At 38.6% G+C, this 26715-nt stretch overlaps 2 protein-coding genes across 3 annotated transcripts in view; both read right to left on the minus strand.

Moving 5' to 3' along the window:
* Positions 1–5048, minus strand: part of IL6ST (interleukin 6 cytokine family signal transducer) — a 38956-nt gene extending 33908 nt beyond the window's left edge. Inside the window, exons 1-3 of one of the 2 annotated variants that reach the window (XM_045493556.1) lie at positions 4922–5048; positions 3424–3518; positions 2047–2126 (exon numbers count right to left, since the gene is read on the minus strand). In XM_045493556.1, the coding sequence (XP_045349512.1) occupies positions 2047–2110 (64 nt within the window). In that variant the 5' untranslated portion in view covers positions 2111–2126; positions 3424–3518; positions 4922–5048. Of the gene's footprint in view, positions 1–2046; positions 2127–3423; positions 3519–4917 lie in introns of both variants that reach the window. The other variant, XM_045493546.1, reaches the window with a different exon arrangement.
* Positions 5049–8732: 3684 nt separating this feature from the next.
* On the minus strand, positions 8733–26035 carry LOC123605879 (tubulin alpha-8 chain-like). The gene is made up of 4 exons (XM_045493561.1): positions 25076–26035; positions 24987–24990; positions 23414–23440; positions 8733–8817 (listed from the first exon to the last, which is right to left on the minus strand). The coding sequence occupies exons 1-4, from the start codon at positions 25575–25577 to the stop codon at positions 8805–8807; spliced, it is 546 nt and encodes a 181-aa protein (XP_045349517.1). The 5' UTR covers positions 25578–26035; the 3' UTR covers positions 8733–8804.
* Positions 26036–26715: the final 680 nt, after the last annotated feature.

Below are 26715 nucleotides of genomic sequence, written 5' to 3' on the forward strand. Positions count from 1 at the left end.
ATGAATACAACTTTTGACTAGCTCTCTTTTTCTCTTTTAGAACATTTGTCCTTGGAACCCAGCCACATGTTGCGGATGAGCCAAGGTCACATGGGGAGACTACATGCACTGTTCTGGCCAACAAGCCCAGCAAAGTCCTCAAACTACAGCCAGCATCAACACCAGACATATAAATGAATGTGCCTTCACATGATTCTAGTTCCCAATCTTAGAATACTCCAACTGAGGTCCCAGATATCATACAGCAAAGATGAACAGTCCAGCTATTTTATTCATGACACACAAACCGTGAGAAATAATAATGATTGCCATTTTAAGCCTAAAGTTTTAGAGTAATTTGTGAAACAGCAATAATGTGGTCCTGTTATTCTGAACATATTTATTGATAACTTGGCAGAAAACAGAGAGACATCCACACTTATCAAATTAGCAAAGGACAAGACCTGAAGGATTGACAACACTTTGGATCATAATGTTAGGATTAAAATTATATTGAAAAAATAGACCAGTAGGCTAAAACCAGGATAATGATATGCCAGAGAGGAAAATACCTCCCATTCAGGCTGATATGAAATAAATACAGGGTAAGGGAGAAATGGCTTAAAAGTAATTCATGTGAAAATAACTTAAGAATTTTCACTGGCTAGTAGCTTAACATGAAACTACAGTCCATCTTAGCTGGAAAAAACTATGTTGATTGAATAAAAATGATGTTTAGATCAAAGTAAATTATAAAATTACTATACTCAGACCAAGTCCAGTTTTGGTACATTAAATTCACTTTTTTAAGTGTATGTTATTCGAACCTCAATAATAATTATATAATTACTATCCTTTTTATAATGTTTACTATGGGCCAGGCACCATCCAGATGCCTTCTGTATAATAATTCATTTAATCTCCATAATAACCCTAGGAGATAGGAACCATTATTATTCCCATCTCATAGATCAGGAAACTGAGGCACAGATTAAGCAACTGGCCAAAGTCCTACAGCTGGTAAGTGTGAGAGGTGGGATGGTCTAGTATTTTGAAGGTGCTATGGGCAACCAAAGGAAGAATGAGAAGTGTAATCAGCATGTACAGGGTTAGAAGCCAAGGCTGTAAAAAATAATTAGGATAACTGCGTAAGTTCAATTTGGGGAAGAGAGGCCTCAAGAGACACATAAACACAGTCCTTCAATATGTGAAGAGTTGAACAGTGGGAAGAGAAAGTGGGAGTACTCTAGAACTAGGGTTAATGGGAAAACATTTCAAGGAGAAAAATTTGGGCTTCAGAATAAGGAAAGATTTCTCAAATAGCAACAATTTTCAAAATAAGCTTTATGTCACTTAAAGTGTTCAAAAAGAGCTGCATTCCTAGATTTAGAAAGGGGATGATTTATAGCAGTGCTTCTCAAACTATCTGTGGTGAAAAGATCAGTATGGCTTTTTCTTCCCCCCAGTCTTTCACAATCTTTGCTCTGTACCATTTTTGATGAGACAAGTCCAGGGATCACATGCTTGGGTATCATGGCTATGTCAAATTGTTAAGAACTTCTAACATTTATTCTTCATTTCTGTACTTAAGTGGACCAGTAACAACAACCAGTTCTCAGATGGGCATCACGTTGTGGTCTAGTTTGAGCAGTACTGCTCCAAGTGACCTCTTTATTCTGGTATCACAATAACACTCCTGCTCAGTGATACCTTTGGCCACTAAATGTAACAGACTTTCCCCTATGTATTAATTGAAAAAAAAAAACAAAACCAAAACCCAAAAAAACCAACAATATATTTTTTCCCCTCCCACCTTAAAGTTATTGCCAGTATACAGAAACAGCATTTAGGATTACTGGGTGACTGTTTCAACTCAAATTATAATTTACCAGGAGTATTTTTACATTTCAAAATCATTTTTAACAGCATTATTCTCTCAATAATGATCCTAGAAAAAAAATAAAAATAATTATATAATTATGAAACGTAAGATTAATTATAAAATTATATAAAAATATATAAACCTAATTTGTGATGCTGGGAGGAAGGGTTTTTCATGAATCTTACCTACAGATTCAGTGGTGAAGAAAATAAACAACGCTTGCACTATCCAAGTTTTCAATGTCAACATCTTGCATTAGATATTTCTGTAAAAGACATACAATGGTATTATCTTTAATATTTTTTCTCTTACAACACATAATAACACAATTTCTGAAGCTCTTGCTTCCACTGTATAATCATCTTCTAAACGGTGATAAAATTTTATGAGGATGCAGAAAACAAATTTAAGTCTTCAAAACATTTTTCTTTATTCCCACTGGAGTTATGGCTAATAAAATAGTGATGGAAAACAACTTACACTTTAAGATCAATTAAAAAAGCAATCCTGTTTCTTTTGATGTGTAGACTTGTACTATTAGTAAACACTATGTGAGACAATACTTCAAAGAGACAAATTTCTTCATGGCAAAACCCACCAAAACCAACCTCAAAAGATATTCGCCAAAATGGAAAAAAAAAAAAAGTTTGTAATTCATACCATGACCAAAAATATCCCCTGATATATGAAGAATGCCTACAAATCACTAAAAAATTCCAACACCTAGAAGAAAAACAAGCAAGATGAGCTGAACAGACAATTTATAGAAAAGGAAATACAAGTAATTTAAACATATGAAATGATACTCTCAACTTCACTCATAATGAGAGATGCAAATTAAAACTACCCCAGACAGGAATACAAGATAAAAGAGACACGCTGGAAAACAATTTGGCAGTTCTTTACCAAGTTAAAAGCACATAATAACACTGGGCATTTCCACTCCTAAGAATGTATCCAAGAGAAGTAAAAATACATGTCAACATGAAGACTTTTACTCAAATGTTCATAGCAGCTTTAGTCATAATAGTCCCCAACTAAAAAAAAATGTCTATCAACTGGTGAATGGATACACAAATACCCAAACAATCGTATATCCATACAATAGCATACCACTCAGCAATACAAGGGAATGAACTAGTGATACATGCAATAGAATGAATGAATCTCAAAACATGTGGAACGAAGGAAGCCAGACACAACAGGCTATGTACTGTATAATTCCATTTACAGGATATTCAACAAACGGCAAAATTAAGGTGACAGAAGGCAGATAAAGGGCTAACTGGGGCTGAAGTGGGGAAGGGGAATAAATGTAAAGAGGCACAAAGGAACTTTCTGGGGTGATGGGAATGTTCTATGACCTGAGTGTGGTGGTGACAAGACTACACATTTAATATTCAAATAGTCAATAGTCAAAATTCACTGAATTGTGTTAAGAATAGTGAAAGCTCTAAGATTTTACCCTACTTGCAAGCTAACAAGTTAGCCTGCCAGTTCTATGGATACTGGCAGAAGACCTGAAACTCCTGTTGTCAGAGACAAAGGACCTGATTACTCACACCAGGAGCAGCATTTTCAGATTATCAGCATTTTCTTGCGCCAGTTGCCTGAGCCCCAATTCCGACACAGCATTGTGAAGAGAGTCAGGTAACACCTGTACACACAGTGGGTTATGTTACAGGAGAGAAGACTGAGCTTAAAAACCCAGATCTTTTCAAACGTCAGTAAGCATGCTTGCCTTTTACTCTGGAGGAAAACATTACCCCTATTTTTCAAAGTTGTAAGCAAACCTTCAAGGGACCTATGAGGAATTGTATCCTAACAAACTGTACAGTAAAAATTGATAAATTTTATTCTTTATAAATTAAAACTCAATTTAAAAAACCCAGCAAAATCTACTTGGACAAGGTGTATACCCAAAAGACATCAGTGCCTCACTCCTCTGAAAGACACGTACAGGAATGTTCATACAAGTTTTAATCATAAATAGTGAAAAGTAGAAGCCCAAACCAGAGAAATGGCGGAACAGAAAAATTCAAGTAACTAAATCACAGTAATGAAAAAGAATTACGGGTACTCAAAACAAAATGACTGGGGCGCCTGGGTGGCGCAGTCAGTTAAGCGTCCGACTTCAGCCAGGTCACGATCTCGCGGTCCGTGAGTTTGAGCCCCGCGTCGGGCTCTGGGCTGATGGCTCAGAGCCTGGAGCCTATTTCTGATTCTGTGTCTCCCTCTCTCTCTGCCCCTCCCCCGTTCATGCTCTGTCTCTCTCTGTCCCAAAAATAAATAAACGTTGAAAAAAAAAAAAATTAAAAAAAAAAAAAAACAAAATGACTGAATCTCACATACAATAGAGAAGAAAGCAATCAGACACAAAAAGTATACATGATTCCCTCTATACAAAGCTCAAAATCTGACAAATGTAATATGTGGTGATAGAGATCAGAATAGGAGTTATCTTTTTTGGGGGGTGGAGAAGAGGACAGTAGAGAGCAATCTGGGATGCTGGACATGTTCTATATTTTGGACTATGGTTATGGTCTGTGGACTTCATTGCATGTAAGTTGCACAGTAAAAATAGTAAAAAAAATAAAACAAGAACTACCCAATATCATTTCTAGTTTTGGTCAAAAAATAAAAACTAAAAAATTATCAACAGTGTTATGACTGTTGAGACGTTGAGACTATGAGACTATGACATAAAGGCCGTCTCATACACTGCACATTACAGTATAAAATGGCATAACCTTCCCAATAAACTGTACACTTAAATCTGTGAATTTTATTATTTGTAAAGTAGAACTCAGTTATAAACCAAGAGAAGAACCTATGCACAAAAGGCATATGCTCAGTTTTGCATTATCCATCAAAATTAAAACACCTATGTTTGAATCTAATGATTATATTTCTAGTATTTTATACTACAGATACGAGCAAAATGACACATATAGAAGATTATCAACTACAGCATAGTAAAAGGCTGAAGCAACCTAAATGTTCGTGAATCGGGGAACAGTTAAATTATAGCACATCCAAATAGAGCATACATGTACCTACAAAAATGAGAAAGCTCTAGATCCACAGGTATGTAATGATATCTAAAATACTGTTAAGGTAGGGGTGCCTGGGTGGCTCAGTCAGTTGAGCACCTGACTTCCGCTCAGGTCATGATCTCCCAGTCTGTGGGTTCGAGCCCCGCGTCAGGCTCTGTGCTGACAGCTCAGAGCCTGGAGCCTGCTTGGGATTCTGTGTCTCCCTCTCTCTCTGCCCCTCCCCTGCTCATGCTCTGTCTGTCTGTCAAAAATAAACATTAAAGGGCGCCTGGGTGGCGCAGTCGGTTAAGCGTCCGACTTCAGCCAGGTCACGATCTCGCGGTCCGTGAGTTCGAGCCCCGCGTCGGGCTCTGGGCTGATGGCTCAGAGCCTGGAGCCTGTTTCCGATTCTGTGTCTCCCTCTCTCTCTGCCCCTCCCCCGTTCATGCTCTGTCTCTCTCTGTCCCAAAAATAAATAAACGTTGAAAAAAAAATTTAAAAAAAAAAAAAATAAATAAATAAACATTAAAAAAATTTTTTAGGGGCGCCTGGGTGGCGCAGTCGGTTAAGCGTCCAACATCAGCCAGGTCACGATCTCGCAGTCCGTGAGTTCGAGCCCCGCGTCAGGCTCTGGGCTGATGGCTCAGAGCCTGGAGCCTGTTTCCGATTCTGTGTCTCCCTCTCTCTCTGCCCCTCCCCCGTTCATGCTCTGTCTCTCTCTGTCCCAAAAATAAATAAACGTTGAAAAAAAATTTTTTAAATACTGTTAATGTAGAGAAATGTATATTTTTGTTATTTGTGGGAAGAAACCACAAAAAGGTAAAACACACAATCATTTCCGTATATATGCACAAAACACCTCTAGAAGGATAAAAATTCAAATACTGGCTGCCACGAAGTAAGACACCTAGGTAGGAGGGAGACTCTCTACCATATACTAGTTGCACCTTCTATGTGACTTTAGTACTTAATCAAAAAAACTAAATTAAAAAAATTTTTTATGTTTATTTTTAAGAGAGAGGGAGAGACAGAGCGTGAGCAGGGGAGGGGCAGAGAGAGAGGGAGACACAGACTCCCAAGCAGGCTCCAGGCTCTGAGCTGTCAGCACAGAGCCTGACGCGGGGCTCGAACTCACAAACCGCGAGATCGTGACCTGAGCCAAAGTTGGACGCTCAGCTGACTGAGCCACCCAGGCGCCCCCAAAAAACTAAATTTAAATTAAAAAATTCTTGATGCATAAACTCTCCCAAATAACACTATCAGCTTCTTGGTGAGGGCTTCAGAGTACTATATTTGGGACAAAGTATTCTTTTATTAAATAGTAATACTAACTTGATTTTATGCACTCCCTTACCATGTAACAGTCACTCCATAAACAATATGTTCATGAACTATTTAGATTCTCCCAAGGTAAAGGTATAAAAAAAGTTAAGGCGCAGGAACCATTTTCCTCCACCCGTTGTATCTCTTATTTGCCAACTTTAAATAGTCCCATATAAGAAAACTCCACATCACTCAAGTGTTCATCAAAACAAAATAAAATATCAAGGCATGTTAGGAGAGCGGTATGTGGTCATGCCATCCTGATCACCCCCACCAAGTACCTTGTTCACACTGTGCAGAGGATTCTCTATGGTTCCTGGAAACTGGCAATCTTTCTACTTTTGCACTATATTCTTAGAACAAAACTCCAAAAGAAGAGGTCCCATGAAAGTATTTATAGTTACCACAAAGCAACTAGATTTATCGAAGCGGGGCCACAAACACATTAAGTAAAGGAAAACAGGCAAAGTTAGGTTTTACATTTTTTAGTTAGAAAACAACGTTTCCTAATTTTTAAAGGATTATCATTGAGATGTGATGAAGATACATGCATTACGGAACTTAATTTCATAATTCAAACCTAAGAGATGGAAACACAGTAGCACTAACTAAAATATTAAATGCAATACCGCCAACTTAATTTTGGGGCTTATCTTGTTTTAAAATGTACAGAATTGACAGTATCCTGCTTACTTTTCCTGTCCTTTCAGTTTGTTGACAAGACATATTCAATTTACAGTTCTATTATTAGCATTATCCTCCTTCATCTCTTGCAGAATTTTCCACACATATATTATAACCACATTGCAAACAATGATTTTCCTTGATATTTGCATGTTATTTTGGAAGATTTTATGGAGCTAAAACATAACTACTAACCACAGATACAGGGAATGTTTATTCCAAGCAATGAGTCGTTCTTCTGCAGTGGCAATTCCTCAACTGTGGTGGTTCAACACAGTAATGCGTTGAAAGGTGCTATAAGATGCATCACAAGTAATTCACAACTATTAAAGTAATAAAGTTAATAAATGATGTAAAAAATAAAATAAATTCAACACTGTCTCTATAGTTGATTGTTCTTATTCACTTTGATTCCCATGGATTTTCTCAAGTGGGAGAATGCATGGGAATTATAATGGATAAATATTTAATAGCTTTGCTCTTTATAAATTATTTTTGTTATTTGTGGATTGTGATTTTTGAGTCTCTTGCTCATTTCCTTTGAACCAAGGACAGAATAAAGAAGCATGAATAATATGTATAGATATAGATTTCATGGGAGGAAGAATGTCAATATAAACTTAGTTACTACAATAACATTACTACTATAATTGCAGAATAGATGAACTACAGTTGCCAAATAGAAGGCAAAGTAATGTTTGTTGAGTAAGCTGGGCAGGGATGAAGACGGGAAAAATTTCAGTATGGTATCATGTATACATAGTACAGTGTTACTCTGAAAAATCTGCAAAAAATCCAACAAACTTATATTAGCTAATTGTTATTTTATTTATTTTTTAAAGTTTATTTTTGAGAGAAAGAGAAAGAGAGCACGTGCAAGCAAACGGGGGACGGGAAGCAGACTCCAGGCTCTGAGCTGTCAGCACAGAGCCCAATGAGGGGCTCAAACTCACAAACCATGAGATCATGACCTGAGCAGAAGTCGGAAGCTTAACTGACTGAAACACCTAGGCACCCCTAACTAATAATTATTTTAAAAATTATCCGGCTCGGGGCGCCTGGGTGGCGCAGTCGGTTGAGCGTCCGACTTCAGCCAGGTCACGATCTCGCGGTCCGTGAGTTCGAGCCCCGCGTCAGGCTCTGGGCTGATGGCTCAGAGCCTGGAGCCTGTTTCCGATTCTGTGTCTCCCTCTCTCTCTGCCCCTCCCCCGTTCATGCTCTGTCTCTGTCCCCAAAAAAATAAATAAACGTTGAAAAAAAAAATTAATAAAAAAAAAAAAAATTATCCGGCTCTGCTCTATTCCATTAGTACTAATTACTAATTCCTTTTTTTTTAATTTTTTATTTTATTTTATTTTTTTATGAAATTTATTGTCAAATTGGTTTCCATAACTAATTACTAATTCATAACTAACATTTTTATACTACTGTTTTACATTATAACAAGTGCTTTTATGTAAATTATTTCACTTGACTCTCCTAATATCCTAGAGAAGCAGGTAGGTAGGGCAGGGGTTACTATTTTTTTATTTTTTTATGAGTTTATATTTTTAGAACAGGTTTAGATTTAAACCAAAATTGAGAGGAAGGTACAAAGAATGCCCACATACCCTTGGCCCCCACACAGGCACAGCCTCTCTCATTATCAACGTCACTCACCAGAATGGTGCATTCTACCAAAGTTGAACCTACATGACACACTATAAGCAACTTAAGTCTATAGTTTACCTTAGGGTTCACTCATGATATTGAATTCAATGGGTTTCAAATGGCAAGGATTAACTACTGGAACTTCACAAAAGAAAAACAAGACAGGCTAAGTTACTTACCCAAATCACAAAATTAGGAAGTGAAGTAGGGATGTGAAACTAAGTCTTCTGCCTCCAAAAGTCATGTTCTTTTCATTGATTCTCACTATAAAGAGAGGAAAGCCTTATAAGCCTTATAGAGAAAGCTGGCTTTGATAATATTTATTATATGCTTACTTCTTAAATCCTTGCCTGGTATAAGGCTTTCTGAAAGTATTCCATTGTAGATACCTTCTGACTTTCAGTATAAAACAATCCCATAAACACCTGTATAACAATATTTAAACATCCCTTTTTTTTTCACGTTTATTCATTTTTGAGAGACAGAGACAGAGCGTGAGTAGGGGAGGGGCAGAGAGAGGGAGACAGAATCCTAAGCAGGCTTCAGGCTCTGAGCTGTCAGCACAGAGCCTGATGGTGGGCTCGAACTCACAAACTGCAAAATCATGACCTGAGCCAAAGTCGGACACTTAACCAACTGGGCCACTCAGGCTCCCCCATCCTACTGTTTTAATACATACTTGGAAACATTATCAGCCCCTCTGTGCCTAGTCCAAACTTCCCTGATTTTCATGTAATGTCACAGAAACATAAAAGGGACATTTTGTTGAATTTGACAAAAGCAGTTAAAACAAATCTTTAACAGAATCATACCTTTTTTTTTTTTAATTTTTTTTTCAACGTTTATTTATTTTTGGGACAGAGAGAGACAGAGCATGAACGGGGGAGGGGCAGAGAGAGAGGGAGACACAGAATCGGAAACAGGCTCCAGGCTCTGAGCCATCAGCCCAGAGCCTGACGCGGGGCTCGAACTCACAGACCGCGAGATCGTGACCTGGCTGAAGTCGGACGCCCAACCGACTGCGCCACCCAGGCGCCCCAGAATCATACCTTTTAACCTTTCACTAACAGTTAAGACTACTAACTCTTCAACTGCCAAACTATTTTATGCACACAAATAAAAACTCAGTTTAAAATTCAAAGCTAGGTTAAATCTGGTGTAAAAGTAATGGCAGTTCTTCTTTGAAATGTAAAAGATAACTTCAAACTTAGGAAAGGAGTTGAATCTTCCATTATTGTTTCACAAATATTAACACTTTAATATAATTTAATAATATATAAGAAACTGAATTTATAACAATGATATATTAAAATATAAAGGAAATAATTATTTTTAAATTTTCAAGTGAACAGCAGTTGAAAATGTCATGTACAAGTCCTCTATAATCCCCAGAGAACTACTGTCAACAATTTGATGGAAACTCTTGCAAAATTTTTATTTGTATATTCTAAAATTATACTGTATAAATACACTTTATTTCACAAAAATGTTCTATAACTTGCTTTTTTCCCCTTACTAAAGTCAATACATAAAGATTATTACATTTGCTCAAATTCACCTCTCATACAGGTTTTCCCTGGCCACCCAGTATTGCTTATCCTCCTTTCCTGTTTTTTTTTTTTCTCAATGGCACTTAATACTTTTTAAAACAGCTTGGCAAATATTTCTTATAAAGAATCAAATAATAATTATTTTAGGTTTTGTGTGTGTTAAGGTCTTTGTTGCAACTAGTTAACTCTGTTATAGATAATATGTAAACAAATGGGCACACTATATGTTAACTAACTTGGATTTAAATTAAAAAAAACAAGGGATGGCTGAATTCTAATAAAACCTTATTTAATAAAATAGGATGCATGTTAGATTAGGTCTGTGGACCATAGTATGCCAACACTTCAGAAAGTGTGCCAAAATAGTATTTAATTTACTTATTTTGTTTATTGGCTGTTATGGGTTGAATTGTGTTTTCCTCCTGAACGACATGTTGATCTCCTAACCCCCAGTATCTCATAATATGACCCTATTTAGAAATAGGGCTGTGGCAGATATAATTAAGATATCATAATGGAGTGGCCCTTAATACTGGTTGCTTGTCATTATGAGATAAAACACACAAGCACAATGCCATGTGACAACACAGGCAGGGATTGGCTACCACCAGAAGCTACGAAAAGGGAAGAGGCAAAGATTTTATCGAGAGTTTCAGAAGGACTTCTGGCCTCCAGAACCGTAAGAGAATAAACTTCTCTTACTAGAATAACTTAATAGAATAAACTTTTATTGTTTTTTAAGTCATCCAGTTTGTGCCACTTTGTTACAGCAGCCCTGGGAAACTAATACACTGTGCACCTAAAATAGAAAGCAAGCAAATTAGGCAAGAAATTCTGTGTGTTTTGTTCTCAACTATGCTCCTAGCAACAAGAATCATACCTAGCATGGTAAGTACCTCAATATATTTGTTGGATGGATAAACTGACTTCCTTGTTCTAAGCTGGTACATGATATATTAGTGGAAAAAATATACTATAATATAACCAGTCCCAAGTCTGGTGGGACAAAGCTTTCATTTCTCTTTGGGAAATAGCTAGTTTAATAGCTAGGTCATATATATGGTAGGTATATATTTATTCATATTCTTCTTCGGTGATGTGTCCAAATATTTTGCTCATTTTTAAATTGCATTTGTTGTTTTTTCATTACTATGTTTACAAAGTTTTAAAAATATATTCTAGGGGTGCCTTGGTGGCTCAGTCGGTTAAGCATCGACTTCAGCTCAGGTCACGATCTCAGAGTTCACGGGTTTAAGCCCAGCGTCAGGCTGTCTGTTGACAGCTGAGAGCCTGGAGCCTACTTCAGATTCTATGTCTCCGGCTCTCTGCCCCTCCCCCACTCACACTCTCTCTTTCAAAAATAAACATTACAAAAAAACCCCATCTATATATGTGTGTATATATATATATAGACGCCTGGGTGGCTCAGTCAGTTAACTGTCTGACTTTGGCTAGGTCATGATTTCACAGTTCATGGGTTTGAGCACCACGGTGGGCTCTGTGCTGACAGCTCAGAGCCTGGAGTCTGCTTTGGATTCTGTCTCCCTCCCTCTGCCCCCCCTCTGCTCAAGTTCTGTCTCTCAAAAATAAATAAATGTTAAAAAAATTTAAAAATATATATATATTCTACATATAAGGTCTTTATTAGAAAATTCTTTTAAGTATATTCTCCCAATCTGTGGCTTATCTTTCCATTCTATTAATTCTTTTTAAAGAGCAGAAATATTCATTCTAATGAAGTCCAATTTATGAATTAGTGTTTTTGGTATCTAAGCACTAATCTTTTGGTATCTAATTACTGTATCTAAGAAATCTTTGCCTACCTCAAAGTCCCAAAGGTTTTTTCCTATGTTTTCTAGCTAAAAGTTTTATAGTTTTAGGTTTTATATTCAGGTCTATCAACTATTTCAAAATAATTTCTATATATGGTATAAAGTAGGTATTCAAGTTATTTTCTTTACATATGAATAGCCAATTGTTTCCGAACTGTATGTAGAAAAACTATCCTTTCTCAAGTGAATTACCTTTATACTTTCATCAAAAATCAACTGTCAATATATGTGTGAGTCTGTTTCGGTAATCTTTATTCCATGGCTGGGTAAACATTTTATGTAAAGGGCCAGAGAGAAGAAATGTTTTAGGGTTTGTAGATCACAAGATATCTGCTGGAACTACCCAATCTGTTGTTGTGGCACAAAAGCAGCCATAGGTAATACATAAACAAATGGGTGTGGCTGTATTCTAATAATACTTTATTAAAAAAAGGAGGCAGCCTAGATTTCCCCTGTGAGCTCTAATTATCCAATTCCTGCTCTATTCTGTGGCATGATGTATTTGTTTATCTTTATACAACTATTCCAGTCTTGATGACCGTAGCTTTAAGTCTTGATATCAGTGTTCTGAGTGTACTTAAAAAGCAATGCTTTTGCTGGATGGAGTGTTATATAAATGTCAATCTCATTGACAGTATTATTCAAATCTTCTATATCTTTAGTAATTTTCTACTTCCTCTATCAATTATTGAAAAGGGGGTATTGATATCCCCAAATAGAACTCTGACTTTATTTCTTCTTGCAGTTCAGATTTTGTCCTATATATTTTGAAGCTACATTATTAGGCACATAAATATAAGGTCTTCCTGATGAACTGACTCTTCCATCATTGTGCAATGATGTTCTTTACCAATGGTAATATTCTTTGCTCTGAAATCTACCTTGACATAATAGACAATCTAACCTTCTCTTCATTAGTGTTATGGTATATCTTTCCCCATTCTTTTATATTTAACCTGTTTGTTTCTTCATATTTAAAGAGCACTGTTTGTCTTTTGTTGCATTTTATTTGTTTTGGTAACCAGGATACAGTTGTATCTAATCTGACAACCTCTGCTTTTATTGGGTATCTAGGCCACTTACATTTAGTATCATTATTGAAACAGTTGGGCTGAAAGCTATCATCTTTGTATTTGTTTTTTACTTATTTAACCTCTTGTTTCCCTTTTCTTCTTTTACTGTCATGTGTTCACTTTTTTTTTTTATCATTTCCATTTTGTCTTCCTTGTTAGCTTACAAGCTATTAAATCTTTGTTTTGTTATCTTAGTGGTTACTTTAAGGTTTATAGTACACACAGTATAGTATAGACAACTTATTAGTCTACAAGTGATGTTATAGCACCTCATGCACAGTAAAGTATAAAACAGCGTACATCCATTTCTCTCCTCTTCATCTTTATACTATTTTTGCCATACAACTTACTTTTGTATATTTTATAAACTTTACATGTAGTTTACAAATATTATAAATCATGCTGTCACTATTTTTTAAAATAATTATTGTAAGAGAAGACTAAATAATATAAAAATCTTGTATATTTATCCATATCACTACCATTTCCAGAGTTTTTCATCCTTTGTCTGGGTCCACATTTCATCTGATACTTTCATTCTGCCTGAAAGACTATATATATATATATATATATATATATATATATATATATATATATATATATATATGGCAGCAGACCCCCACTTGTAGTGGGTCTTGTAGTGTGAGTCTGCTTGTAGTCACACTTGTAGTGTAGGTCTCCTGGTGATTAAGTCTTTATATATCTAAAAAGCATTGCATTATTATTTCTCATAGATATTTTCACTGGGTATAGATTCTCAATTGATAGTTTTTTCTTTCAGTACTTAAAAATGTAGCTATTAACTTCCTGCATGCACTGTTTCTAATGAGAAATCTACTATCATCCTTGTCTTTCTTCTTTTGGATGAGAAGTCTCTTATTTTCCACTGGATGAATCTAAGTTTTTTGTAACTAGTTTATCACTAACTTTGAGCAACTGGACTATAACATACCTTGGTATAGTTTTCATCGTGTTTCTTACTCTTAGAGTTGGCTAAGCTTATTAGATCTGCTGGTTTATAGTTTTCATCAAATCTAGAAAAATTGTGGCCATTACTGCTTTGAATATATTTATCTCTGACCCTCCTGCTCCCATCCTTAAGGATTCTAACGTTTTTTATTTATTATTGAGAGACAGAGAAAGATGGCATGAGCATGGGAGGGGCAGAGAGAGGAAGGAGACAAAGAATCTGAAGCAGGCTCCAGGCTCTGAGCTGTCAGCACAGAGCCTGACACAGGGATGGAACCCACAAAACACGAGATCATTACCTCAGCTGAAGTTGGATGCCCAACCAACCAAGCCACCCAGGCGCCCCCATCCTTAAGGATTCTAATAACATGTATTATCAGGATGCTTGAAGTAGTCCCACAGCTCAGTGATGTGAGCTGTAAGTCCATTTTTTCTTTCTTTCTAGGTTTTATAATTTCTACTGCTATGTCTTTAAGTTTAATAATTTCTTCCTCTGCAATGTCCAATCTGCCATTAATCCTAACTTATGTATTTTCCATCTTACACAATGTAATTTGTCATCTCTAGAAGTTCAATAGGGTCTTTTTCATATTTTCTATAACCTTACTTAGATTTTTTTTTTTTTTAATTTTTTTTCAACGTTTATTTATTTTTGGGACAGAGAGAGACATAGAATGAACGGGGGAGGGGCAGAGAGAGAGGGAGACACAGAATCGGAAACAGGCTCCAGGCTCTGAGCCATCAGCCCAGAGCCTGACGCGGGGCTCGAACTCACGGACCGCGAGATCGTGACCTGGCTGAAGTCGGACACTTAACCGACTGCGCCACCCAGGCGCCCCCCTTACTTAGATTTTTAAACATACAGAACATAGTCATATAATTATTCTAATTTCTTTGGTAATTTTATCTGTGTCAGCCCTGGGTGAGCTTTAATTTTTCTTATTATATAATGTACTTTCATGCTTCTTTGCATGCCTGATAATTTTTGACTGTATGCCACTGAATTTCACCTTATTTGCTATTGGATTTTTTTGTATTTCTACAGTGTTTAGAAAAAAAATTTTTTTTAACGTTTATTTATTTTTGACAGAGAGAGAGAGACAGAGCATGAGCGGGAAAGGGGCAGAGAGAGAGGGAGACAGAGAATCCAAAGCAGGCTCCAGGCTCTGAGCTGTCAGCACAGAGCCCAACACAGGGCTCGAACTCACAGACTGCGAGATCATGACCTGAGCCGAAGTCGGATGATCAATTGACTGAGCCACCCTGGTGCCCCTAGAAAAAAATTTTTTAATGTTTATTTATTTTTTGAGAGAGACAGAGAATGAGCACAAGCCAGAGGTGGGGCGGACAAAGAGAGGGAGACACAGAATCCAAAGCAGGCCCCAGGCTCTGAGCTGTCAGCACAGAACTCGAGGTGGGGCTCGAACCAATGAACTATGAGATCATGACCTGAGCAGAAGTCAGATGCTTAACCGACTGAGCCACCCAGGTACCGTACCCTGTACTTCTATACTCTTGAGCTTTGTTCCATGACACAGTTAAATTACTTGGAAACAGTTTGGTCCTTTCACATCTTGCTTTTAAGATGCACGGGTATCTACGTATTTACCCAAACAATAAAAAAAAAAAAGATTAATACAAAGGAATACACGCACCCCAATGTTTATAGCAGCATTATCTATAATACCCAAATTATGAAATAGCTTAAGGGTCCACTAACTGATGAATAAAGAAGATGTGGTATAGATACACATCAGAATATTACTCAGCCATCAAAAAGAATGAAATCTTGCCATTTGCAACAGCATGGATGGAGCTAGAGAGTATTATGCTAAGCAAGATTAAGTCAGTCAGAGAAAGACAAATACTGTGTGATTTCACACATGTGGAATTTAAGAAAGAAAACAAATGAGAAAAGGGGAGAAAAAGAGAGGTAAACCAAGAAATAGACTCTAGCTAATAAACTGACAATTACTAGAAGGGAGGTAGGTGTGGAGACAGGTGAAAATGGGGATTAAGAAGTGTACCTGTGATGACTTCCAGGTGTTGTATGTAAGTGTTGAATCACTATATTGTACACCTGAAAGTAATATTATACTGTATTTTAACTAACTGGAATTTAAATAAAAATTAAAAAAAAAATACACTGGGTAGGATGGGAGCAGTGCTTATTCTAGGGCGATTTATTCCCTACTACTGAGGCAGGATCCTTCTGTGTACTCTCCAATGTCCCAGGAATTAGGGTTGGTTCCCAACCTGGCTGGTGAGGACAGGTACCATTCCTGTCTCTATGGAAGGATCAACCCTGTTATCTTTACCGTCTCCAGGAGGTTCTTTCCCTGGCATGTTTCTTTACATGCATGCACTGGTCAGTACTCAGCTGAACAGCTGAATGGGACATCTGAAGCTTTCAAGAGTTCTCTAGTATTCTGTTCTGTCAACTCTAGCACCTTTGTTATTCCAGGCCATTTCTGGAAATCCAAGAGAATCCACATCCATGGGACTTACCCTGCATTCCTACCTATGCCATGGCCTGGAAAGTTTCTCAACGTACTAGGATAGTGCAGTCATAGGGTTCATTTTATTTGTTTCCAATCTATCAAGATCACTGCCTTTCATTATCCAGTGTCAAGTGTCTTATCATTGCTTCATGTGTTTTTCCTATTCTATGGCTGTTTCAGGCAGGAGGGTAAATCTTATCCTTATCCTACTTTGGCCGTGAGTCCAAGGTGCACAGTCACTTGGATAACGAATCAAACAAGGATTACATAATAAAACTATTATCAAACTATGATGAGTACTGGTGTGAAAAATCCTAATTAAAGCATTTCAAGTTTATTCTAGCAATGTACATGAACACAAAACAAAACAAAAACCATAAATACTAACAAGTATTTAGCCTAAAAATATAAGTATAGTCCAATATGCAAAAAGATAACAATGCTATCCACCATATTTATTAAAAGAAGAAAACTATATAATCATTCCAACAGATGCTTGAAAAGCATCTGATAATATTCAAAAGCTTCACTTAAAGTTTAAAAATAACAACAAAGTGTCAGAAAACTAAGACTGAAAGAGACCATCCACTTGATGAAGTATAATAAAGAAGAGGATGGATTCTGGAATCCGACTGCCTTTGTTCAAATTCCAGCTCCTTAATTTTGTATAACATCTTAGCCAAGTTATTTGATATCCCTCACTTTCATTTTCCTTACCTGTAAAATAAGGATAACACTATCACCTACCCACATACTACCTAGGACTTTTGGGAAGACTAAGCAAGTCAATAAATGTGAAGTGCTTAAAACTTACCTGGCTGACAAGTATGTACTCAATAAATGGTCATCTGTGGTAGCACAGTACTTTATCAGAAGCCTACAATAAACATCATATTTAAAAATAAGAATTAGAGGGCTGCCTGGGTGGCTCACATGGTTAAGCATCCGACTCCTGATTTCCTCTCAGGTCATGATCTCAGGGTTCATGAGATTGAGCTATGCATTGGCTCTGTGCTCGCATAAGGGAGACTTCTTGGGATTCTCTCTCTCTCTCTGCCCCTCACATGCTCTCAAATTAAATAAACTTAAAAAAAAATTAGATGCATTCCTGTCAAAGTCAGAATTCAAACAAGATGCTTGAAGTCATCACTTATTCAAGACTGTTCTAGAGGGCTTAACTAAAAATAGAACAAATAAATATGATATAAAAATGGAAAAAGAAAAACGTATAAATACCATCTATTAAGCTTTAAAAAGAATGAGAATCAAATGACAAACTACCACAACTACTGAGAGTTTAATAAACAAAAGATCATCAAAAAACATAGACAGCTCTCCTATACATCACTAATAACCAATTAGAAATGTAAAAGAAAAAATCCTATTCACAACACCATCAAAAACTATAATACATCTAAGAAAAAAAATCTAATCAGAACTATGTAAAAAAACAACAACTATGTAATAACTTTATACAGAAAAGTATAAAACCTTACTAAACAGCTCATTAGGAAGACTTAAATATCATGGAATGAAAAACAAAATATATATAATAGAGACATCAGTTCTTCAAAAATTAACATATTAATGCAATACAATTTTAATCCAAATTGCAAAGTGGTTTATTACGAAAATTTACAAACCAATTTAAAATTTCATATGAAATATTAGATAATAGCCAAAAACCTACTTTCAAAAGGAAAAATAAACAGAATATTGCTGTATCACCTGTTAAGACATACTATGTTATAGTAATCAAAGCATGGCATTGGCATATGAATAATTCTACCAATGGTACAAAACAAAAAATCCAGAAATAACCCATGTACATTTAAGAATTTAATTATCTGATTTAAAAAAAAAAGCATCTCTTATCACTGGGGAAATAAAGGACTATTTAATAAATAGTATTGGGACAGCTGGCTCCACAAGCAAAAAGATAAAGAGCTCTACTTCATCACAGATACATACACTCCAAATTGATTACGGACCCAAACGCAAAAGCAAAATTTAAGAGTATTGGAAGAAAATACAGAGTATGTTTATGACCTTAGAGAAGAAGGCCTCTTACAAATTACCACTGTTTTAGACATATGAAAAGGCCTAAAGAGTATTGTGACAACCATGCATGCTCTCACTACAGCCTAAGAAACAAAACTTAACAAATAATAGCTGAAGACAAATAAACAACCTTCTCTTAAGAAATTCAAAGTTTACAGGGTAGACTATGCACCCAATGCTACAGAAGCATATAGAAGAACTCAATTCAGAAAGGGCCCAGGAAGGCCCAAATATGAAATATGAGTAAAGGTTTTTCTAAACAGAGAAAACAGCATACACATTAGCTATGCCATCTTTGACTCTAAATGTCAAATGAAGATTATCAATGGCAAAATTCCAGCACATGCCAGTGTACAAACCAGAGCTGTACTATCTGAAACATAGCTGTGATGAGTTTACTTTGTGTTAGGGAATAGAGGTGAGGGAATATATACTAGAGAACATCCAACAAAAAACAGATTGTGCAGACAACCTATATGAAATGCACTATTCAGAAGTAAATATAAAAATCTACCTCAAAGCAGAGGATGAAACTGAGTAAACAGAAAATGAAAATTTGGAGGTAGAACACCCAAATTTTAACCGGACAACAGATTTATTGTGCTGAAAGGAATAAAGCTCCTGCTCTGGGTATGTTTAACATACACAGCTTTGAAATGATAATCTATACTATAGGCACATTTCAACAGATGAAGCTCTCAAGTCATGATCAAGTAGCTAACTTCTCATTAAATCTCATTAAGATATACTAGTCAGACAGAATAAAAGAGAGTGTAACCATTGTGACAATATCTGAAACATTCCATATTGTTGACTATCTTTGCTTCCTGAATTTCTTTTATCTCCTGGTTTCTATGTAACAATATTATGTTGTTGAAATCTTTCCTTTGTCTATTTTACTGTCTCCTTCATTGAATTCTCTGCTAGGTTTTATCTCCTGGTTATGAATGGAGCCAAGACTATTTAGGATCTACTACTTATTTTTTAAGTTTATTTATCTATTTGTGGGGGGGGCAGAGAGGGAGAGAGAATCCCAAGCAGGGGTCCCGCCCTGTCAGTGCCCCAACGCAGGCCTTGAACCCACGAACTATGAGATCATGACCTGAGAGGAAATCAAGACACGGTCACTGAACTGACTGAGCCACCCAGGCAGCCCTAGGATCTACTATTTTTAAAAAATACTAACTTCTTTGAAGATGTATGACTTGAACTATCATCTTCAAACAAAGTAATTTCAAGAATTCTGGCTGGAAACTTTCTTTTGATTCCAGTTATATATCACTGTCTTGGATATTCTGCTTCTGACTCAAATAGAAAGGTCTAAAAACAATACACACATATTGTATACATACATACATACATACATACATACATAAATGCACCCGCTTTTTACAAACGTCACAGTACTCATCTTTTTACCCCATCTAAGACCACCCTCCTTGAACTGCCTAAGTCAATGGGGTCCATTGTTGTCCCTTATCTATTAAATTCTAGCTTGTCCAGTCTTCTTTCATGATGTCTTTCTCATTTGTCTCTTTTTTTCTACCCACTACCATGACCCATGTAATCTAGGCACTGACCATCTTAGTACTTATCACTGCCTTCCTGCTTCCAGTCTCTTTCCATCCTCCAAATCATTCTAACATTATAGGTGGATGAATCTATTTATGACATTACTTTAAACTTGTCATTCTTTTCCTTAAAAGAGGAAACTTAAATGGTGAATATTAATGCCAAATATTTTAGCTATTTAAGAGTCTAAATATTTGGCTTCATGTGCCTGTCTCACTTATCTTCTCCAATATTTAAAATCTATTCTAGAGAGGCCTGGCTGACTCAGCCATAGAGCATGTGACTCTTCATCTAGGGGTTGTGAGTTCAAACTCCATGTTGGATGTAGAGATTAAAGAATAAATAAATAAATAAAGTCTCTTCTAAAAACCCCCTCCACTCAGATTTTCCTCAAGCTATCCCACCATGAAAGACCTAAAGAGAAGAGCAAACAATCTAATGAAGCTTTCATTTTACTTGACCTCATCTTGCCATTCACAATCTGATCTACATTTTATCACTCCCGACTAGCCACTCCTAGCCACTAAGTTCAAGCCACTGCAAACTACTAGACTTTCTCTAACACAGTTATTTCAGAGTTTTTACATCTACATATCCTATTCCCTGCCTTTAGAATGTCTTTTCCAGACTCTGCTTTGTACTGTGTATAACTCAGATGAAACATCATCTCTCCTGTGGAATTTCCCCCCACTCCCACAAACATCTTTGCTCCCAATGCACTCGAGTACCGTTCGGTAACAGGACTAATAACACTGTACTTCGTGTGCCTTGATATTCTCAGAATCTAAGATACTTTGAGGCACAGAGAGGACAATTAAGAGTGGGTTTTAAAAGACTTTCTGGTATGGTCATATTATTCTAGTCACTGACATTCAAGTATACTACATGAAGAGACAGTATACGCATCACAGTTAAGAGCTCAGATTCTGAAGCCAGGCTGTCTAGGTATGAATTCTGGATCTACCTCTTATTAACTCTGTGGCATTAGACAAATTAACCTCTCTTGGCTTTAGCTGCCCTCCTTGTAAAAGGAAGATAATAACATTTACCTCCCAAGGTTATAAGGAATAAAAGAATTAATATGGGCAAAGAGCTCAGAAAAGTGACTGGCATAAAGTAAGCATTACATATGTGCTGGATATAATATAGCTTGGTTATTTCTGACCCTTTCTGCACAGACCTCTATTTGGAATGCGTTTCCTTCATTTTTCTCCTTATCCAAATTTTACGAAGTTTTCAAGTCTGACCTCTGCTCAGTCTTTTGTGATCATTCCAAACCTTAAATAATCACTCCCGAATTTATATAACCTACAGCATTTTCTGTATCATCCTGCATCTAATTAAAACTGCCTTGCACCCTTGCAATTTTTCATACATTTGTCAGCTCAATTTCTGTAAACTCTATCAATGTCCTGACGATATTTCCTGCATCTTTGTGAATTCCTGGAGCCAGTTGTGTTTAGTATTTGTTGTGTAAAATAATAAATAGACTAGAAACTTCAACTCTGATCATACTGCCTTTGCAATCAAAGAAATGGAGAAGGCTATGAGAACATTCCACACATTTCTCTAGGAGCCAAGCTGTATTAGGGCCAGGGAATCCTGACTCCTGTTAAAATAAGAAGCACTCAAATAAGTTTTTTTTTTTGGGGGGGGGGGGCGGGGAGGATGGGGAACCCTCTCTGCAGAACAGTTATGGGGGAGTCCAAAGTTCTCAAACTGTAGTAGTGGACCCTCCATGAGAAATGTGTCAGCATGACAAAATGACCAACAGCGAGTACAGGACTTGCAATTACATAGATCTAGGTTTCAACGGACCCTGAGCCTCAGTTTCCTTCTTTATAAAGTGGGTACTGCAACATCTCCTTCATAGGTATACAATAATCGGAACTGCCCTAACATTTAACTCCACTGCAAATTCCCTTAGGATAATGTTGAAATAAAGTGAAAACACTGCAACTCATAAATAAAAATGAGAACACTGTACACATTTTTCATTACATACGAAAATATCTTAAGTTAGCTGGCAGCAGTACTGTAATATTCTAAATTACCTCTGAGAAAATTAAACGTGCATAATATTTTCAATTAATACAGACATGCAAAGAGTGAAAAATTCCACTACAAAACTTATTCTCCTTTTCTCACACTTTCTCCATCCTGTAATTTTTTTCTTCCACTTGTGATTAAAAACAAGTGTTCAAAATTATCCCCCCCCCAAAAAAAAACAGCTGGAAAGCATGATTTAACTTAATATCAAGTTGGTTCTATAAATGTAAAATTCCATTTACAGTCCAAAAATACTTCCAAATGGGAATTATCATGAATTTAAGAAATTAAGATAATGGCGAACAGCTCATATGATGATCTGAGTCAGGAATTTCAAATTAAGAGTTGTCCAACTTGAAGCTGGCACTCACACAGTCTAAAGGGTTTGTTTACAGCACTGACTTAACCAAAGGCTTCAATCTTTTAGAAGAGTCACCCTGGCATTCTAATCACCACTTATTTTAAAGCAGTGTAATCGGTGAAATGACCCCATACCAACTACACAAATTAAACCGAAATGGGTGTCCTTTCTTAAGGTAAAAAGAACAAAAGTGGCAAGTCTTACTTCTAACCTGATATTTTTTTCAAAGAAAAAATAGTTATGAATAAAATGCTGTCCATCTCCTAAAAAACAGAACCTTGCTGCGTGGAATAACCTTTAAGCTTGGTGAGGAGGGGTGAAATTTTAAAGACGAATTTGGTGCTTTTTCAGATACAGCGTTAGGTGGGATTCGTTAGAACTGGTACACGTTAGAGATAAAAAGAATAAAGACGTCAGTTTAAAATGTTTTAAGATGAACTTCCAACAGTGTTGAAACATTACAATTTCAGGATGAAAAGACGGCTTTGGGGAAGAGAAATTAACCTCCAGGTAGAAAATGAAGAGTCAAATGCGGGGCTAGAGGAATTAAAGGGGCAAAAAGTGGGGATTTGGGGGCGAGGGCCTGAGAAGGGTACGTGTGTGTGTGTGTGTGTCCGCGCGCTGGAGGTAAGGTATGCACTTAGGGTTGAGAAATGTAGGTGACAAAGTTGTAGAGATCAAATTCGGAGGTGTGCGAATAGGGAAAGGAACGAGGAATGTGGGGATTTCCAGACTGGGATTAACAAATTTAGGGCTCGCGCGCTGTTGGGGCGCCCCTCTCGCGAGGGAGGGTGGCCCTCTCCAGTGCCAGGTCTCCGGGCCCGAACGCCCAGACCTATAGCCCTCACCCTCCCGCTACACGGCCCTTCACTTGGCCACGGAACCTCCTCACCTCAGGCCGCGGCGCCTCGCTCCTCCGCTTCTGTACAGCGCACGACTCCCTCGGTGCCAGGCCGGGCCCGGGGGCCGCGCAGCCGCGGCCTCCGGCTCAGCTACGCCCGGGCGTTCCCCGCGCGGCTCCACGGGCCTCTCGGTTCCTCGCCTCGGCTCCGGCTCGCTCCCGGCTCCTTCCCGCAGACGCGGCACGCGGCCCTCCTCCCACGGCGGGGCGCTGCGCCCCCTGACCCCGCCCCGCAGCGCCCTCGCCGCGCCCCGCCTCCGGATTTAGGGACTGTATGCTGATTGGCCCCAGAGAGACCCTGCGCGCCCGGGCATTGGGTCGGCTGCAGCCCGACGGCGAAGGGGCGGGACACCAGGCAGCTGCGATTCCCGTAACGAGGCTCCCGGCGTCCGGGATTCCGGTGGCTGCGCCCGCGTCGCCTCTCCTAGACCAGATCGAAGGGTTCCCCCCACCTCCCCTCTGCGGGCGGAAAGAGCGGAATGTTCCATTTTTCCGTGGAATAACGGGGCCGTGAACTGAAGCCCGGGTGCTTTTTATGCTTGCCGCCATCCCTTCTCGCCGCGGTTTCTTCGGCCTTCCTTCTCAGCCTTCCCTGAGGGACTCTGTGCCGCGAGGGACCGCCGGCCACCCTTAGGGACAGAGGAGGTGTGCGAACTCCCCGGGGAAAATGAAGAGTCCGATGGTCGTGACTGGACACCAGATTACCGCAAATCGTGGGGGCGCCGGCCTTGGTCCAAATCTTACACAAACGAACCTTGCCATGATATATATTTTTAACTTACTAAATGAGTTGGTTGTGATTGATCAGTGAACCCCAGAGCTGGTGACACACCAAGAAACTAGTTTTTCTTTGCGGTTTGCACCTCCTAATCTGTGATAAAAATACCTAGCAAAAACTAATTTCATTACATTCCTCCCCCGCCTGGGAAATGGGCCTTCAGGCTCACCGTGATTTTTTTTTTTTTTTTTTTTTTTTTTTCATTTAAGACAGGGAATACTTTATTCAAACCCATCAGAGAAATGGACAGCTTGGATCTATAACAAAGAGTTGTGTTTTAAAGCATAGGTCAGTAATTGTATATGAGAGTATACACTGCTACATACAAAGTAACTGATCAGAGCACAACTTTTCAGTATCCAAAACAGAATAAGCTTCCCTGTGAAAGCAGCACCTTTGTGACATTTTTAACTTTAGTTTTCCTCTCCTTCCTCTTCACCCTCTCCTTCAACAGAATCCACACCAACCTCCTCATAATCCTTAAGGGCAGCCATGTCCTCATGGGCCTCAGAAAACTTTCTTTTCCTGCATGCCCTCACCCACGTACCAGTGAACAAAGGCACGCTTGGCATACATCAGGTCAAACTTGTGGTCCACGCGAGCCCAGGCCTCAGCAATGGCTGTGGTGTTGCTCAGCATGCACACAGCTCGCTGTACTTTGGCCAGGTCTCCACCAGGTACCACAGTGAGAGGCTGGTAATTAATACCAACTTTGAAGCCAGTGGGACACCAGTCCACAAACTGGATGGTTCGCTTGGTCTTGATGGTGGCAATGGCAGTACTGACATCTTTGGGAATCACATCACCACAGTACAACAGGCAGCAAGCCATGTATTTACCATGGCAAGGGTCACATTTCACCATCTGGTTGGCTGGCTCAAAGGATGCATTGGTGATCTCTGCTACAGAAAGCTGTTCATGGTTGGCTTTCTCAGCAGAGATGACAGGGGCATATGTGGCCAGAGGGAAGTGGATGCAGGGATAGGGCACCAGGTTGGTCTGGAATTCTGTCAAATCAACATTCAGGGCTCCATCAAATCTGAGGGAAGCAGTGATGGAAGACACAATTTGACCTATCAACCTATTTAGGTTAGTGTAGGTTGGACGTTCAATATCGAGGTGTCTACGACAGATGTCATAGATGGCCTCATTATCTACCATGAAGGCACAATCAGAGTGCTCCAGGGTGGTGTGGGTAGTGAGGATGGAGTTGTAGGGCTCAACTACAGTGGAAACCTGGGGAGCTGGGTAAATGGAGAACTCCAGCTTGGACTTCTTGCCATAATCGACAAAGAAACGTTCCATCAGCAGGGAGGTGAACCCGGAACCAGTTCCCCCTCCAAAGCTGTGGAAAAACAAGAAGCCCTGAAGACCCATGCACTGGTCGGCCAGTTTTGAATTCAGTCCAAGACAAGGCCAATGATCTCCTTGCCAACGGTGTAGTGCCCTCAGGCATAGTTATCGGCAGCATCTTCCTTGCCTGTGATGAGCTGCTCAGGATGGAAGAGCTGGCGGTAGGTGCCAGTGCGAACTTCATCAATGACTGTGGGTTCCAGGTCTACAAACACTGCCCTGGGCACATGCTTGCCAGCACCCGTCTCACTGAAGAAGGTGTTGAAGAGTCATCTCCTCCCCCAATGGTCTTGTCACTTGGCATCTGGCCATCGGGCTGGAAGCCGTGTTCCAGGCAATAGAGCTCCCAGCAGGCATTGCCGATCTGAACACCAGCCTGGCCAGCGTGGATAGAGATGCATTCACGCACGGTTGCTGCTTCGCGGCTGCCGAGCAGATGGCAGAGAGGAGGAGAGGTTGTTGCTTCTTATAGCGCGACTCTTAGGCAGTCGATGTAAGAGAACCTTCAGATTTTTTTTTTTCCTAAAGCAAGATGAGGAACTTAAAAGATAAGCTGTGTGTGTGTGTGTGTGTGTGTGTGTGTGTGTGTGTAAAGAAACACATGAGAGGCCAGGGCCTTTTGCGGAAAAATGACAGTCTGTAGGAGGGCAATATACTTATAAATTAACAATTATAAAGTTTTTCATTACATTGAAGATCCAGAGTAAAATGCAGGATATACTATGATCTTTTTGTTGTTCAGATAATTTTTAAAAGACAGAGAAGTAGGTCTAGTGTTAAGGGAGTCCCAAGCAGTCCCAAGGGAGATGGAGCTCTGACATAGACAAGGCTTCAGTGTGTTCAGCTTGCTGCTCCTCATCATCCCATGGCTAATTTACAGAGTGTGGCTGGATTGTATTCTAGTTCTGCCATTTATAGGGGTGTTTAAAACAAACATATAACATCTAGTTAAGTTAAAATTTTTATTTAGATTTGGCAAACATTTATTTAGAGGCAATGTGTAGTGGTTAAGTGTACCTTCTGCTTCCAGATGACCTGAGGTTGCATCCTGGTGCTGTCCGTTACCATGTCTGTAACCTTTGGCAGGTCATCTTGGTTTCTTTATCTGCAAAATGAGAATAAGGGTACCAACCTAATAGGGTTGCTGTAGAGGTTAAATGAG

This window comes from Leopardus geoffroyi, chromosome A1 (genome assembly GCF_018350155.1).
Source record: "Leopardus geoffroyi isolate Oge1 chromosome A1, O.geoffroyi_Oge1_pat1.0, whole genome shotgun sequence".
Classification (NCBI taxonomy): domain Eukaryota; kingdom Metazoa; phylum Chordata; class Mammalia; order Carnivora; family Felidae; genus Leopardus; species Leopardus geoffroyi.

What these genes read in the sequence shown, in the direction of transcription:
- LOC123605879 (XM_045493561.1), bottom strand. Translation starts at nt 25,577, where the DNA reads ATGGGTCTTCAGGGCTTCTTGTTTTTCCACAGCTTTGGAGGGGGAACT.